Source organism: Nomascus leucogenys, chromosome 5 (assembly GCF_006542625.1).
Source record: "Nomascus leucogenys isolate Asia chromosome 5, Asia_NLE_v1, whole genome shotgun sequence".
In the NCBI taxonomy this organism is placed as follows: Eukaryota; Metazoa; Chordata; class Mammalia; order Primates; family Hylobatidae; genus Nomascus; species Nomascus leucogenys.
Genome location: NC_044385.1, coordinates 46,209,422 through 46,225,311, shown reverse-complemented (window position 1 = coordinate 46,225,311; position 15,890 = coordinate 46,209,422). Strand labels below are relative to the sequence as shown.

General features: G+C 39.3%; 1 protein-coding gene across 15 annotated transcripts in view; it reads right to left on the bottom strand.

Moving 5' to 3' along the window:
* The window catches only part of SGIP1 (SH3GL interacting endocytic adaptor 1), a 223,931-nt gene that overhangs the window by 8,637 nt on the left and 199,404 nt on the right, over window positions 1-15,890 (bottom strand). For all 15 annotated transcript variants that reach the window (XM_030812974.1, XM_030812970.1, XM_030812977.1 and 12 more), the window contains 4 exons: window positions 7,570-7,702; window positions 2,596-2,798; window positions 1,402-1,466; window positions 687-851 (listed from right to left, as the gene is read on the bottom strand). In XM_030812974.1, the coding sequence (XP_030668834.1) occupies window positions 687-851; window positions 1,402-1,466; window positions 2,596-2,798; window positions 7,570-7,702 (566 nt within the window). The remainder of the gene's footprint in view (window positions 1-686; window positions 852-1,401; window positions 1,467-2,595; window positions 2,799-7,569; window positions 7,703-15,890) is intronic.

Below are 15,890 nucleotides of genomic sequence, written 5' to 3'. Positions count from 1 at the left end.
ACTCTATGAAGTCCTGTCAGGGAACAAAAAGTTTTCAGGTGGGAGATAAATTAAAAGGCAAGGCTGGGTGCGGTGGCTCACACCTGTAATCCTAGTACTTTAGGAGGCCGAGGTGGGTGGATCAAGAGCTCAGGAGTTCGAGACCATCCTGGCTAACATGGTGAAACCCCGTCTCTACTAAAATACAAAAAATTAGCCAGGCGTGGTGGTGGGCGCCTGTAGTCCTGGTTACTCAGGAGGCTGAGGCAGGAGAATGGCGTGAACCCGGGAGGCGGAGCTTGCAGTGAGCAGAGATCGTGCCACTGCAGTCCAGCCTGGGCAACAGAGAGAGACTCCGTCTCACCAAAAAAAAAAAAAAAAAAAAAAAGAAAAGGCAAAAAGTATTTGTCTTGTTCGTCAATATAATAAAAGTAGGATTTACTCCATTAACCTCAGTATATACATCTATATAATGGGAACAACTAGCCCCACTTAAGAAACAGAAGTCAGAGCCTCCTGACTTCCGATTTCTAGTGCATTGTCCTATTTCTACTCCATTCAATAATTGGTTTGTTTTCTAGTTGGGATAGGGGTTGGGAGTGGGAAAGAGGTGGAGGAAAAAGATGAGAAAATCACAACCTATTCCTCTTAAGAGTAGCCAAAGCAACATTATTTTCGCAAATGAAAAAATCAAGATACTCATTTACCTGCAGCAAACCTTTTCTTGATGAGTGAAAATCGATACCCTGCTCCAACAAGTTCAATGTCACAGCCAGAAAGGGTGCTTCCTTCACTTGTGAACTGCACAACCAATGGAGAAGGTTTGCTTGGGCCTTCAGATAACTGAAATCTTGCCAACAAAGAACCCACCCCTAAAAAAAACACATTATTACAAGGTAACAGTCAACATAATATTCTGGATATAATTTTGGAGGTTGCATTCAAAAGTTAACATACAAAATCAGACACCATTCATTGACAAAATGGTGATTAAATGAAGTTTATCACTGAATATTATGAGCAACTCTATTTGCACACTGGTAAAAGTGTACTTCCGTGAGATGGTACCTCAAAATTTGAAGATGTGCTACTTGGAAGCCCTCGTATTTTCCAACCTATGATTAACATCTGAGGAGAGTGAAAAATATCTAATCAGCGAGTGTGGAATCTGACACAGGATGGAAACATGCCTCCTTAAGAGGCCTAAATGATAGTTTGTTTGATGTGGAGTCTGTAGAAAAGGGGGAAAAAGAGAATTCATTGAAGAATTATTTGCTTTTATTAATTGAAATAAGTAAATGCAAAAATGGAGTGAAATATTCTGCTTGTTTTTATTGCTACATGTTTTGGGTAATAGTTGGCAAATGCCTAAAGCCATTTTAGCTTTACATGTTAAAGAAAATAAGCTTGTGATTCCATTACCTCCATTTTCTGACTTCTGAGAGATATCAGGAATCTTCCACAATATTCTCTGTTGTTCAGCATTCCTAAAAATAAATTAGGTAAAAGGTGTTTGTATATCCAAGAGTTTTTGTTTAGTGGATGCCATGTTTTTTTTTTTCCGGATAGTATTAATTTTTAAAAATAGAGCTTGAAAAGTTTCACTACCATTTAAAAATTCCCTGTCTCTCTCTCTCCCCTCCCAGACATACGTAAATCTCTTTTTTCCCTGTCCTTATTGTAACTAGCTAGAACACCATAAGATGAACATTCAGAGGACAAAGTCGAGTTAATTTTTTTTTAATAAATCTGCTAAGACAGATACATGGGAAGATAGATAGGAGCATTAGTTAATCAATTAATTAAGGTAATTTAAATTGGGGTCATGATCTGGCTGACATTCATTTTTAAAACAAATTCCACTTTTTGCTTCTGACAGTCGCATGGAAAAAGTGAAATGCTCTTTGTAGAACAAGTCCTTTATAACAGATGATATAGGCACAATGTATCTATTCAGTTTCTAGTCCCATACCTTCTCTAGTGTGCCTTCTTATACTTCAGAGGCTACAAAATGAAACACTACATTTCTCAGAGGCCTTTGCAGTTAGGGTCCTAGGCACAAATTAGGTTTCCCAATTGCATGCACGGTTTGAGATTTAGAAGACAGAAGGGAGGCAGAGGCCATTCTCCTGCAGCTTTCTTGACTGTTTTCCTCTGACCAGCAATCTAACTCAGATGTGGGGATCTTCTAACAACAGGAGGCCACTCTAGCCTCCAGTTTGTGGGTGCCAAGAAGCACTTAAGGAGGTACCAAAAGGAGCTTGCTGGTCCTAGGATCAGAATTACAGCTGTGGCTTTCTGAATTCAGTGGTTCTACTGGTAGCCTTCTACTTTCTCTCCTTCCCCGGATTGTGGCAGGCCAGTTCTGCAGAGCTCTGGGAGGCATTTTTGGAGATCCAGCCTGTTCCTTTAGCACTTCCACCGTTGTGTAAGCATTGAAGTCCCTGTTGAATTAGTTTTTGCTTAAAATAGCTACCAGCGGTTTCTATTTCCTGCCCTGAACCCTAATACACAGGCCTGCTGTCATCTCCTCCTACGGGACACACAAGCGCTAAGAAGTCTGTGACCTCTTGACCCAGAGGAGCCCTTTGGTGGAGAGAATAGGAGGCTTCATACCAGACTGCTGGTGGGAGCACCGCCTGGAGCTTGGTGACTCCTCCGTCGATGGGGACCAGGAACTGCACATTGTTGAGGGCCACAGCAGTCGTCATTGCATCTGTATTATATTTGTAATCTATGCGCAGGTCAGTGCTTGAAGGCTCACATCGCCAATTCACTGCCAGGTTCAGAGGTGTGGACTGAATGCCCTGGGCAGACACCTTGCCAGACAAACGACAGGAAAGAGAATATGTAAGTCTGGACCATTAATCTGAAACAAAACCAGAAGCTATGATTTTCTCCCACAGGGATGTTCTTAGACATCAAGCAAAATGTCATATGTTGTTTATGCTGCTCACAAGCAACCGTGAGTGAGAGGCACCGTGAAGCATGCTGTGAGAGAGCTGGGTGCTTCAGGGAAACTGTTGGAGACTAAAACCATGAAAGCAGCTACTAGAGTCTCGGTGGCACTTTGGAGTTTTCAGTACACTTCATGTCAGTTAAGGAGGTGGAATAGCATCACGGCCAGGAGCTGAGGCCAGGAAGCTAGACAGTCCCAGGTGTGAGTTCTGATTCTGCCACTCCACTTACAAGCTGAGTGATCTTGGACAAGTCCCTAAACCTCTCTGAGCTTCTGTTCTTTCTTCATCTGCTAAATGGGAATTACAACAATAATATTTACCCACAGGGTTGTCAGGAAGATTGAAGGAGGTGTTTTTTTGTGAAACACTCAGCAGGATGCCTAGCACACACTAGGAATTACATTTTGATAAATGTCACCTATTAATATTCTTACCATATTTGCTCTTCAACAAAAAACCAGTGAGTTAGACTGGGGTAGGTTATTATGACTGCTCTGGGATTTCACATCTGGTTTCAAGGCCTTAATTTGGCAAATCGCAAAGAGAGTAACTGGAAGTTACTTCTAGTTTTTACTTCCTTTGGGATTCCTTTAGCTGGAAGTGCTACAGTGCTATAATCTACTGTCGATACTAATTAGAATCAGCTGTGAGCTTGACCAAGAAAAAGCCAGGCTTGAAGAATCAACAAACATTTATCTAAAGACAATAATATTGATGTGAATTCTGGGGCCACAGTGAAAAATTCACAGTGTTGGAATTTCTCGATCCTTCATTATGGTGGTGAATAGGTGTCTAAGAAAGTCACCTCTCACGAGGACATGTACATTGCAGGGATCAGATGAGTGGTGTCTATGCCCTTGGATTTTTATTCATGGAGTGTGGTGAGCTTTGCTGATTTTGAAGGATATAAACAACTGTCTAGGAAATGCCTGCACATATGATCACCATGGATAAGGGTCCTGAAGGTAGACTGAACTCTCAAGGCAGGAGTGGTTGTGGCAGAAACAAGCCCCAAAATGGATTCTTTTATAAAATGACAGATATGGCTTTTGATGACAATTTAAGCTAGTTAACCATTATAGTTTTTGAACTTTAAATATTATTGGCAGCATAATGCTTTCTGCAGGCAAACATTTATTTAGAAATCTATTAACTAAAGCAGATCAAAAGCAGAGCAGAATCCCCCTCCCCCACCCCTTTTTCTGGACTCTGTCCTCAGCAGTACTTCTCAACCTGATTACAGTTCCTCTACCTGGGGAGGTGTTTTTTGGATATATGAAAATGTGTTTTTGATCATCCCAATTTCTGGGGGGATGCTATTGGGCCAGAAACTAAACATGCTGAGATTTAAGGGCAATTCCACAAAATGCTAGTTGTGCTTCTCCACCCAATCCCTTGCATTGTTGAAAAACAATAACAAAAACACAGCTAAACAACAGCAAAAGGGATTCCTCAGAGAACACGTTAAAATAAAACAGCAAGTTTAGGACTGTTTACATTTCACAAAGTACTTTGAAATATATTAGGCTATTATTAGTTTCTTATAGCAACCTATAAAATAGGTAGATATCATTATTACCCTTATTTGTAGAGGAGGAAACTGAAGTTCTGGGATATTAAGCACCTGAGGTCAGTGGCCAGTAGAAAGCTGACTTAATTCTAGAATTCAGTATCTTGCCTACACTTTATTTATTTTAAAAAAGTAGAGACGGGGTCTCACTATGTTGCCCAGGCTAGTTTCAAACTCCTGGGCTCAAGTGGTCCTCCCGCCTCAGCCTCCCAAAGTGTTAGGATTACAGACGTGAGCCACCGTGCCCAGCCCTTGCCTACACTTTAATACTTTACACAAAGCTCATACTGCAATAGGTGAATTCTAATTTCTAGATTTACTTAATAACAAATATGGAAATGAAAAAAACTCTATAGATTTAATAATTTAAAAAATTTTTTTATCTGAAGTGAAGATGTACATGCAGTGTATATAATTGGAGTCCACGAAGGGAAAGAAATGCCAACTTATTTTCACACTTTGGGGATGCAAACCATACATGAAATTTAACTTCTGCCTTGAAATTTAACTTCTCATTCAGAGAAAAAATTACATTTAGAGTTTTCCTTTCTTATTTCCTTTCATTTCTCTCAAAGCGTAAAGCAGTCACTAAGCATGTTTAAATATTTTGGGAAAAAGTTAAATAAAATGTGTTTTCCATTATATTTTAATTTGTAAGTGATGAATTTATGCCACATTATATATTTTTTCAGTATTATCTGTAATGTTCGAAGAGTATATACTATTCTCACAAGAAAAAATTATATTCTTTTGCATTTCTGGAAAATACACCATTTTATAGATATTTCACTTTAAATGGTTTTCTTACAACAATTTAAATAAATGTTTTCCAAGGCATAGGATGCATAGACTCCCTTGAGAAACTTACACAAAGTACAGATACCTGGGTGGCATTCTAAGCCAATTAAATAAAATAAAAAAATGTATATTTAATATATATATCTGCTAGGTCCTAACACCCCCAAATATACATATATGTATATTTAATAATGATATCTACCTATATTTACATATAATATATATTATATTCACATATAATATATTCACATATTATATTCACATCTAATATATCTTACTATATTCACATATAATATATCATATTTATATATTTGTATATTTTATGTAATATTTTTAAATATACAAATATTTATATTTATAAGTATAATGTGTTATTTTATATATTACAGATTGTCTACATAAATATTATAAATAAATATTTATATTATTTAAATATATATACATGTATATTTCTTTTTAGCATCAATTCAGAACCAGCATTTGATTGAGAAATACAGTTAAGTTTGAGATGTCCTGATTTTTACTAAAGTACAACTTCCTTCATTTGAAGAAAAATAATCTGAACATATTTAATCAAAAATTATAATGCATTGAAAATGTGGTAAATGAAATGAGCCAGGCACAGAAAGACCAATACCACACGATCTCACTCTTATGTGAAATATTTAAAAGTTGATCTTGGCTGGGCACAGTGGCACTTCGAGAGGCCAAGGCACGGGGATCACCTGAGGCCAGGAGTTCAAGACCAGCCTGGCCAACATGGTGAAACCCCATCTCTATCGAAAATACAGAAATTAGGATGATAGTGCGTGCCTGTAATCCCAGCTACTTGGGAGGCTGAGGCAGGAGAATCGCCTGAACCTAGGAGGTGGATGTTGCTATAAGCCGAGATCGTGCCACTGCACTCCAGCTTTGGCAACAGAGTGAGACTTCATTTCAAAAAACTAAATAAAATAAAATAAACATAAAAATAAAAGTTGATCTTATAGAATTAGAGAGTAGAATGGTGGTTACCAGAGGCTGAGGTAGTGGTGGTGGTGGGGGGGTGGGTGGGGTTTGTTTAGAGAGATATTGGTCAAAGGACTCAAAATTTCAGTTAGATGAGAGGAATAAATTCAAGAGATTAATTGCATAATGTGGTGACTATAGGTAATAACCATATCTGTATTCCCGAAAAACGCTAAAGTGAATGGAAAGTGTTCTCATCACAAAAATAACTATGTGAGGTAATGCATATGTTAGTTTAGTTTAGCCATTCCACAACGTACATATATTCAAAATATCACGTTGTACCTAATACAGACATACAGTTGTACCTGTCAGTTTAAAAAAGTTAAAAAAAATCTAGGCAGTCAGCTGGTGTGGTGGCTCATGCCTGTAATCCCAGCACTTTGGGAGGCTGATGAGGGCAGATCACCTGAGGTCAGGAGTTCCAGACCAGCATAGCCAATGGGGTGAAACCCCGTCTCTCCTAAAAATACAAAAAATTAGCAGGGCGTGGTGGTGCACGCCTGTAATCCTCGCTACTCAGGAGGCTGAGGCAGGAGAATCGCTTGAACACGGGAGGTGGACGTTGCAGTGAGCCGAGATTGTGCTACGGCACTCCAGCCTGGGTGACAGGGTGATATTCCATCTCAAAAAAAAAAAAAAAATCTAGGCCCTCAAGTGGCTGGGAATCAATGAGAGACTCAGGCACTATCAGCATCCTAGTATGAATTAGGCTTATTTATCATATCAATAATAAGGTAAGGGCAATTCTAGATACAAAAAGAAAGTTCTCATATATTGTATGCATCAAACATTCCTTTCTTATTGAACTATTTCTTAATGTTAGATTTTATTAGAATTCTTTCATAGGACTATCTTACTAGAAAAACAAAAGCAGATTGTGTACATTGAATCATTTAAAATAAGAGGTTTTAGTATAGCAATGTTCTTAACAAAATTATAATCATCTTGTTTATCAATATAAACTTATAATCTTAATTAGTATAATGTTCTGCAACTTCATTTTTTGTGGCACATTTCTCTAATTTTGTGATAAAATATTTTACTTGTAAGCTTAAACTAATAAGAATATGTATGAATGTTTTTGTCAGTAGTCCCCAAGTTGTCTTTTAAAGTTTCCATTTAAAAAAATGAGTTATAGCTTTTAAATAATGTTAAAAGAAGTGTTACTTTAGTTACTTTTATTCAATGGTAGGTACTTTAGAAAACAAATATGTCATGTGAAAGAGATACTGATCATGTAAATAGGCTTACCTGATATTTGAGCATGTCAACGTTATAATATGTAGCCTGGGGTTTTTGTTCAGACACTTTCTTTAGGTGAGTCATCAAATTTGGCATGTTTACCCAGAATTCCTTGGTATTGGCATCATTTTGTGTATTATCACTGTTCATTTGGGAAGAAAAATGATTCAGTAGCATCTTAAAACAAATATAAACCCTACAAGAAGCATCTTACCAAATTGTCCTCTGATACGTAGAGCCATCTTTTGACAATTTGTAGAGATTATTTTGGATCTATTAACAGTAGTGTGGTTTTCATACAAATACAGTTCTGAATGCTATTGTGCTGGTAGATTAATATCCACAGGGAGGAGCTACTGTGTTGCTATCAGTCTCAGTGAGTGCTCAGTAATATTTACTGATTGTGATGATAATTGGGAGCTTTAAAGAGTGAATTATTTATTAACTCAAACTTAATAGCACTTTCTACAGCACCAGCTTTGTCTAAATTAGTCAGTTAATGCAATTAAGGAACTGAATACATTTATTTACTTTTGAATTACTTTGACCAGTAGTTTCTCAGAAATTATCCAGTGAAATATTTGGCCAAACATAAACCTGGTCTTTATCACCAACTAAGCAGAAAAGAGTGATACTAAAATTACCATGCTGCCTTTTCAGCATTCATAATATTTCATCCATGAGCATTTAAATCATCAGAGATTTCACTTCACTTATAAGATGATCCTGGAGTTGAAATGATAATCATGGTAGTTATAATACAGAAGAAGAGTAGAGTCTTAATAAGCTAAGAAGTTTTATACCCCTATGAGAGTCTTAGCTTTGTTCTGAGGCCTGTATACAGACCACTTACCCAATCTATCTTGCAAATGCTCATCTCAATGATAAAAAGAATCAGGCAAGAGTGCACAAACATATAACTCATTTCCCATATAATGAGGAAGCTGAGGCCACAAGTGATTCAGTTACTTGTCACACACATTTGCTGACACTTCACTTTCAGAATATCCTATATAATGCAATAACAGTAGTAACAATTTCTTAACCACCTATTATATGCTAGGCATTATAAACTATTTCATTAGAATCTACCCTGCAAAGGAAGAATTATTGTCTTTGTTTTTAAAGATGAGCAAACTTGTTATAAAAAGATAAAATTAGGGGTTGAGAAGAGAGAAGGCTGATACAGTGAAAAAGTGAAAAGACAGGTCAAAAGTAAGTTGCTATGATTCAGCCTCCAGAAGTCTCATAAATCAAGAAAGCTGAGTAAAAAACACCAGGGCTTTAAAACCATCACTGATCTGTTAGGAAAGAGTGGCCAAGTCTCAGTGTGACCAGTGTGGTTTTGCTGTCCCTGGATGTAAGGTTATTGAGGATGAGGCAAAGCTCTTTGGCCCTGGAAATGGAGGAAGGGGGTGGAAAATACACCTGGTTCTTAAGACTTTGCCCCTTTTCAGTTGAGCTAGGGATGCTGATAAGGGCTATCTGAGTTTTTTTAAATTGAAAAGCATCTAAGTTACCCAAGCTCCCAGAGCTGTTGCTACACAAGCAGGCAGGAGGTAAGAGTAACAGAGGGTCTGTGAAATTAAATAATTTGCTTAAGGTCATGCAGCTAATAAGAAACAGAGCCAGATTCCAGCCCATATCAGTTCTACAAATAACACTTTCCCACTATGCCAAAATAGAGGTTCAGAATTAATATCTAGCAACATGTCATTAATTTGTACTAAGTAGATTTGAATAATTGGGAAACCCTCAATTACATAATGCTATTTTAAAGGAGTACATTTGCTGCGATTAATAGCAAAATAAACTGTCATAGGTCTGTGATAATTTCTTAGAGAACCTGCTTTAATAAATATTCAAGAAAGCTTTGCCAATCAGATGCTTACACAGAGATGGAATTCTTAAATGCTCAAGAAGCCTTGAGCATTCTTCAGTCTCATACTTGAGTTGACAATTGTTCCCGCATATTTTTTACAAGCAAACTTTTTTCACAAGAAAAAAGTAGATGTAAACTTCAATTTGGCCCCTGTCATAGTGATTGCAAACCAAAAGTCTCCAGGGGCCATGGTGACATATGAATCTTCAGTAAACATTAAGGAAACAATTGGCCGATGATAGACACTAAAGGCTGGTACTGCAATCTAGAATCATGCTTGGTCGACAATGCCTTTTTAAAAAATTGGGGATGGCTGTGGTGGTCGAGGTAGTGGAGTGGCACTGCATAACAAAACTAAAGAATCTATAGATGACTAAAGGGTCATTCATCACAGCCCTGTTACAGTGATCAAGTATTTAGAGTTCATAAGACCCAAATTGCTCTTTGGGGGGGTGGAGCCAAGATGGCCGAATAGGAACAGCTCTGGTCTCTAGCTCCCAGCCCCAGTGACACAGAAGACGGGTGATTTCGGCATTTCTGCTTGAGGTACCGGTTTCATCTCACTAGGGAGTGCCAAACAGTGGGTGCAGGACAGTCGGTGAAGCGCACTGTGCGCGAGCTGAAGCAGGGCGAGGCATTGCCTCACTCGGGAAGTGCAAGGGGTCAGGGAGTTCCCTTTCCTAGTCAAAGAAAGGGGTAACAGACGGCACCTGGAATATCGGGTCAGTCCCATCCTAATACTGCGCTTTTCCAACGGGCCTGGAAAACGGCACACTAGGAGATTGTGTCCCGCACCTGGCTTGGAAGGTCCTATGCCCACGGAGTCTTGCTGATTGCTAGCACAGCAGTCTGAGATCAAGCTGCAAGGCAGCAGCGAGGCTGGGGGAGGGGCGCCCGCCATTGCCCAGGCTTGCTTAGGTAAACAAAGCAGCCAGGAAGCTCGAACTGGGTGGAGCCCACCACAGCTCAAGGAGGCCTGCCTGCCTCTGTAGGCTCCACCTCGGGGGGCAGGGCACAGACAAACAAAAACTCAGCAGGAACCTCCACAGATTTAAATGTCCCTGTCTGACTGACAGCTTTGAAGAGAGTAGTGGTTCTCCCAGCATGCAGCTGGAGATCTGAGAACGGACAGACTGCCTCCTAAAGTGGGTCCCTCACCCCTGAGCAGCCTAACTGGGAGGCACCCCCCCAGTAGGGACAGACTGACACCTCATTCGGCTGGGTACTCCTCTGAGACAAAACTTCCAGAGGAACTTTCAGACAGCTGAATTTGTGGTCTCACAAAAATCCGCTGTTCTGCAGCCACCGCTGCTGACACCCAGCCAAACAGGGTCTGGAGTGGACCTCTAGTAAACTCCAACAGACCTGCAGCTGAGGGTCCTGTCTGGTAGAAGGAAAACTAACAAACAGAAAGGACATCCACACCAAAAACCCATCTGTACATCACCATCATCAAAGACCAAAAGTAGATAAAACCACAAAGATGGGGAAAAAACAGAGCAGAAAAACTGGAAACTCTAAAAAGCAGAGCACCTCTCCTCCTCCAAAGGAACGCAGTTCCTCACCAGCAAGGGAACAAAGCTGGATGGAGGATGACTTTGACGAGTTGAGAGAAGAAGGCTTCAGATGATCAAACTACTCTGAGCTACGAGAGGAAATTCAAAACAATAGCAAAGAAGTTAAAAACTTTGAAAAAAAATTAGAAGAATGGATAACTAGAATAACCAATGGAGAGAAGGGCTTAAAGGAGCTGATGGAGCTGAAAGCCAAGTTTCGAGTACTACGCGAAGATTGCAGAAGCCTCAGTAGCAGATGCGATCAACTGGAAGAAAGGGTATTGCTGATGGAAGATGAAATGAATGAAATGAAGAGAGAAGGGAAGTTTAGAGAAAAAAAAAATAAAAAGAAATGAACAAAGCCTCCAAGAAATTTGGGACTATGTGAAAAGACCAAACCTACGTCTGATTGGTGTACCTGAAAATGACGGGGAGAATGGAACCAAGTTGGAAAACACTCTGCAAGATATTATCCAGGAGAACTTCCCCAATCTAGCAAGGCAAGCCAACATTCAGATTCAGGAAATACAGAGAACGCCACAAAGATACTCCTCGAGAAGAGCAACTCCAAGACACATAATTGTCAGATTCACCAAAGTTGAAATGAAGGAAAAAATCTTAAGGGCAGCCAGAGAGAAAGGTCGGGTTACCCACAAAGGGAAGCCCATCAGACTAACAGCTGATCTCTCAGCAGAAACTCTACAAGCCAGAAGAGAGTGGGGGCCGATATTCAACATTCTTAAAGAAAAGAATTTTCAACCCAGAATTTCCTATCCAGCCAAACTAAGCTTCATAAGTGAAGGAGAAATAAAATACTTTACAGACAAGCAAACGCTGAGTGATTTTGTCACCACCAGGCCTGCCCTAAAAGAGCTCCTGAAGGAAGCACTAAACATGGAAAGGAACAACCGGTACCAGCCACTGCAAAAACACGCCAAATTGTAAAGACCATCGAGGCTAGGAAGAAACTGCAGCAACTAATGAGCAAAATAACCAACTAACATCATAATGACAGGATCAGATTCACACATAACAATATTAACGTTAAGTGTAAATGGGCTAAATGCTCCAATTAAAAGACACAGACTGGCAAACTGGATAAGGAGTCAGGACCCATCAGTGTGCTGTATTCAGGAAACCCGTCTCACATGCAGAGATACACATAGACTCAAAATAAAGGGATGGAGGAAGATCTATCAAGCAAATGGAAAACAAAAAAAGGCAGGGGTTGCAATCCTAGTCTCTGATAAAATAGACTTTAAACCAACAAAGATCAAAAGAGACAAAGAAGGCCGTTACATAATGGTAAAGGGATCAATTCAACAAGAAGAGCTAACTATCCTAAATATATATGCACCCAACACAGGAGCACCCAGATTCATAAAGCAAGTCCTGAGTGACCTACAAAGGGACTTAAACTCCCACACAATAATAATGGGAGATTTTAACACCCCACTGTCAACATTAGACAGATCAACGAGACAGAAAGTTAACAAGGATATCCAGGAATTGAACACGGCTCTGCACAAAGTGGACCTAATAGACATCTATAGAACTCTCCACCCCAAATCAACAGAATATACATTTTTTTCAGCACCACACCACACCTATTCCAAAATTGACCACATAGTTGGAAGTAAAGCTCTCCTCAGCAAATGTAAAAGAACAGAAATTATAACAAACTGTCTCTCAGACCACAGTGCAATCAAACTAGAACTCAGGATTAAGAAACTCACTCAAAACCGCTCAACTACATGGAAACTGAACAACCTGCTCCTGAATGACTATTGGGTACATAATGAAATGAAGGCAGAAATAAAGATGTTCTTTGAAACCAGCGAGAACAAAGACACAACATACCAGAATCTCTGGGACACGTTCAAAGCAGTGTGTAGAGGGAAATTTATAGCACTAAATGCCCACAAGAGAAAGCAGGAAAGATCCAAAATTGACACCCTAACATCACAATTAAAAGAACTAGAAAAGCAAGAGCAAACACATTCAAAAGCTAGCAGAAGGCTAGAAATAACTAAAATCAGAGCAGAACTGAAGGAAATAGAGACACAAAAAACCCTTCAAAAAATTAATGAATCCAGGAGCTGGTTTTTTGAAAAGATCAACAAAATTGATAGACTGCTAGCAAGACTAATAAAGAAGAAAAGAGAGAAGAATCAAATAGATGCAATAAAAAATGAAAAAGGGGATATCACCACTGATCCCACAGAAATACAACCTACCATCAGAGAATACTACAAACACCTCTATGCAAATAAACTAGAAAATCTAGAAGAAATGGATAAATTCCTCGACAAATACACCCTCCCAAGACTAAATCAGGAAGAAGTTGAATCTCTGAATAGACCAATAACAGGTTCTGAAATTGTGGCAATAATCAATAGCTTACCAACAAAAAGAGTCCAGGACCTGATGGATTCACAGCTGAATTCTACCAGAGGTACAAGGAGGAACTGGTACCATTCCTTCTGAAACTATTCCAATCGATAGAAAAAGAGGGAATCCTCCCTAACACATTTTACAAAGCCAGCATCGTCCTGATACCAAAGCCTGGCAGAGACATAACCAAAAAAGAGAATTTCAGACCAATATCCTTGATGAACATTGATGCAAAAATCCTCAATAAAATACTGGCAAACCGAATCCAGCAGCACATCAAAAAGCTTATCCACCATAATCAAGTGGGCTTCATCCCTGGGATGCAAGGCTGGTTCAACATATGCAAATCAATAAATGTAATCCAGCATATAAACAGAACCAAAGACAAAAACCACATGATTATCTCAATAGATGCAGAAAAGGCCTTTGACAAAATTCAACAACCCTTCATGCTAAAAACTCTCAATAAATTAGGTATTGATGGGACGTATCTCAAAATAATAAGAGCTATCTACAACAAACCCACAGCCAATATCATACTGAATGGGCAAAACCTGGAAGCATTCCCTCTGAAAACTGGCACAAGACAGGGATGCCCTCTCTCACCGCTCCTATTCAACATAGTGCTGGAAGTTCTGGCCAGAGCAATCAGGCAGGAGAAGGAAATAAAGGGTATTCAATTAGGAAAAGAGGAAGTCAAATTGTCCCTGTTTGCAGATGACATGATTGTATATCTAGAAAATCCCATTGTCTCAGCCCAAAATCTCCTTAAGCTGATTAGCAACTTCAGCAAAGTCTCAGGATACAAAATCAATGTACAAAAATCACAAGCATTCTTGTACACCAATAACAGACAAACAGAGAGCCAAATCATGAGTGAACTCCCATTCACAATTGCTTCAAAGAGAATAAAATACCTAGGAATCCAACTTACAAGGGATGTGAAGGACCTCTTCAAGGAGAACTACAAACCACTGCTCAGTGAAATAAAAGAGGATACAAACAAATGGAAGAACATTCCATGCTCATGGGTTGGAAGAATCAATATCGTGAAAATGGCCATACTGCCCAAGGTAATTTATAGATTCAATGCCATCCCCATCAAGCTACCAATGACTTTCTTCACAGAATTGGAAAAAAACTACTTTAAAGTTCATATGGAAGCAAAAAAGAGCACCCATCGCCAAGTCAATCCTAAGCCAAAAGAACAAAGCTGGAGGCATCACACTACCTGACTTTAAACTATACTACAAGGCTACAGTAACCAAAACAGCATGGTACTGGTACCACAACAGAGACATCGATCAATGGAACAGAACAGAGCCCTCAGAAATGATGCCACATATCTACAACGATCTGATCTTTGACAAACCTGACAAAAACAAGAAATGGGGAAAGGATTCCCTATTTAATAAATGGTGCTGGGAAAACTGGCTAGCCATATGTAGAAAGCTGAAACTGGATCCCTTCCTTACACCTTATACAAAAATTAATTCAAGATGGATTAAAGACTTAAATGTTAGACCCAAAACCGTTAAAATCCTACAAGAAAACCTAGGCAATACCATTCAGGACATAGGCGTGGGCAAGGACTTCATGTCTAAAACACCAAAAGCAATGGCAACAAAAGCCAAAATTGACAAATGGGATCTAATTAAACTAAAGAGCTTCTGCACAGCAAAAGAAACTACCATCAGAGTGAACAGGCAACCTACAGAATGGGAGAAAATTTTTGCAACCTACTCATCTGACAAAGGGCTAATATCCCGAATCTACAATGAACTCAAACAAATTTACACAAAAAAAACAAACAACCCCATCAAAAAGTGGGCAAAGGACATGAACAGACACTTCTCAAAAGAAGACATTTATGCAGCCAAAAAACACATGAAGAAATGCTCATCATCACTGGCCATCAGAGACATGCAAATCAAAACCACAGTGAGATACCATCTCACACCAGTTAGAATGGCCGTCATTAAAAAATCAGGAAACAACAGGTGCTGGAGAGAATGTGGAGAAATAGGAACACTTTTACACTGTTGGTGGGACTGTAAACTAGTTCAACCATTGTGGAAGTCAGTGTGGCGATTCCTCAGGGATCTCGAACTAGAAATACCATTTGACCCAGCCATCCCATTACTGGGTATATACCCAAAGGACTATAAATCATGCTGCTATAAAGACACATGCACACGTATGTTTATTGCGGCACTATTCACAATAGCAAAGAGTTGGAACCAACCCAAATGTCCAACAACGATAGACTAGATTAAGAAAATGTGGCACATATACACCATGGAATACTATGCAGCCATAAAAAATGATGAGTTCGTGTCCTTTGTAGGGACATGGATGAAACTGGAAAACATCATTCTCAGTAAACTATCGCAAGGACAAAAAACCAAACACCGCATGTTCTCATTCATAGGTGGGAATTGAACAATGAGAACTCATGGACACAGGAAGGGGAACATCACACTCCGGGGACTGTTGTG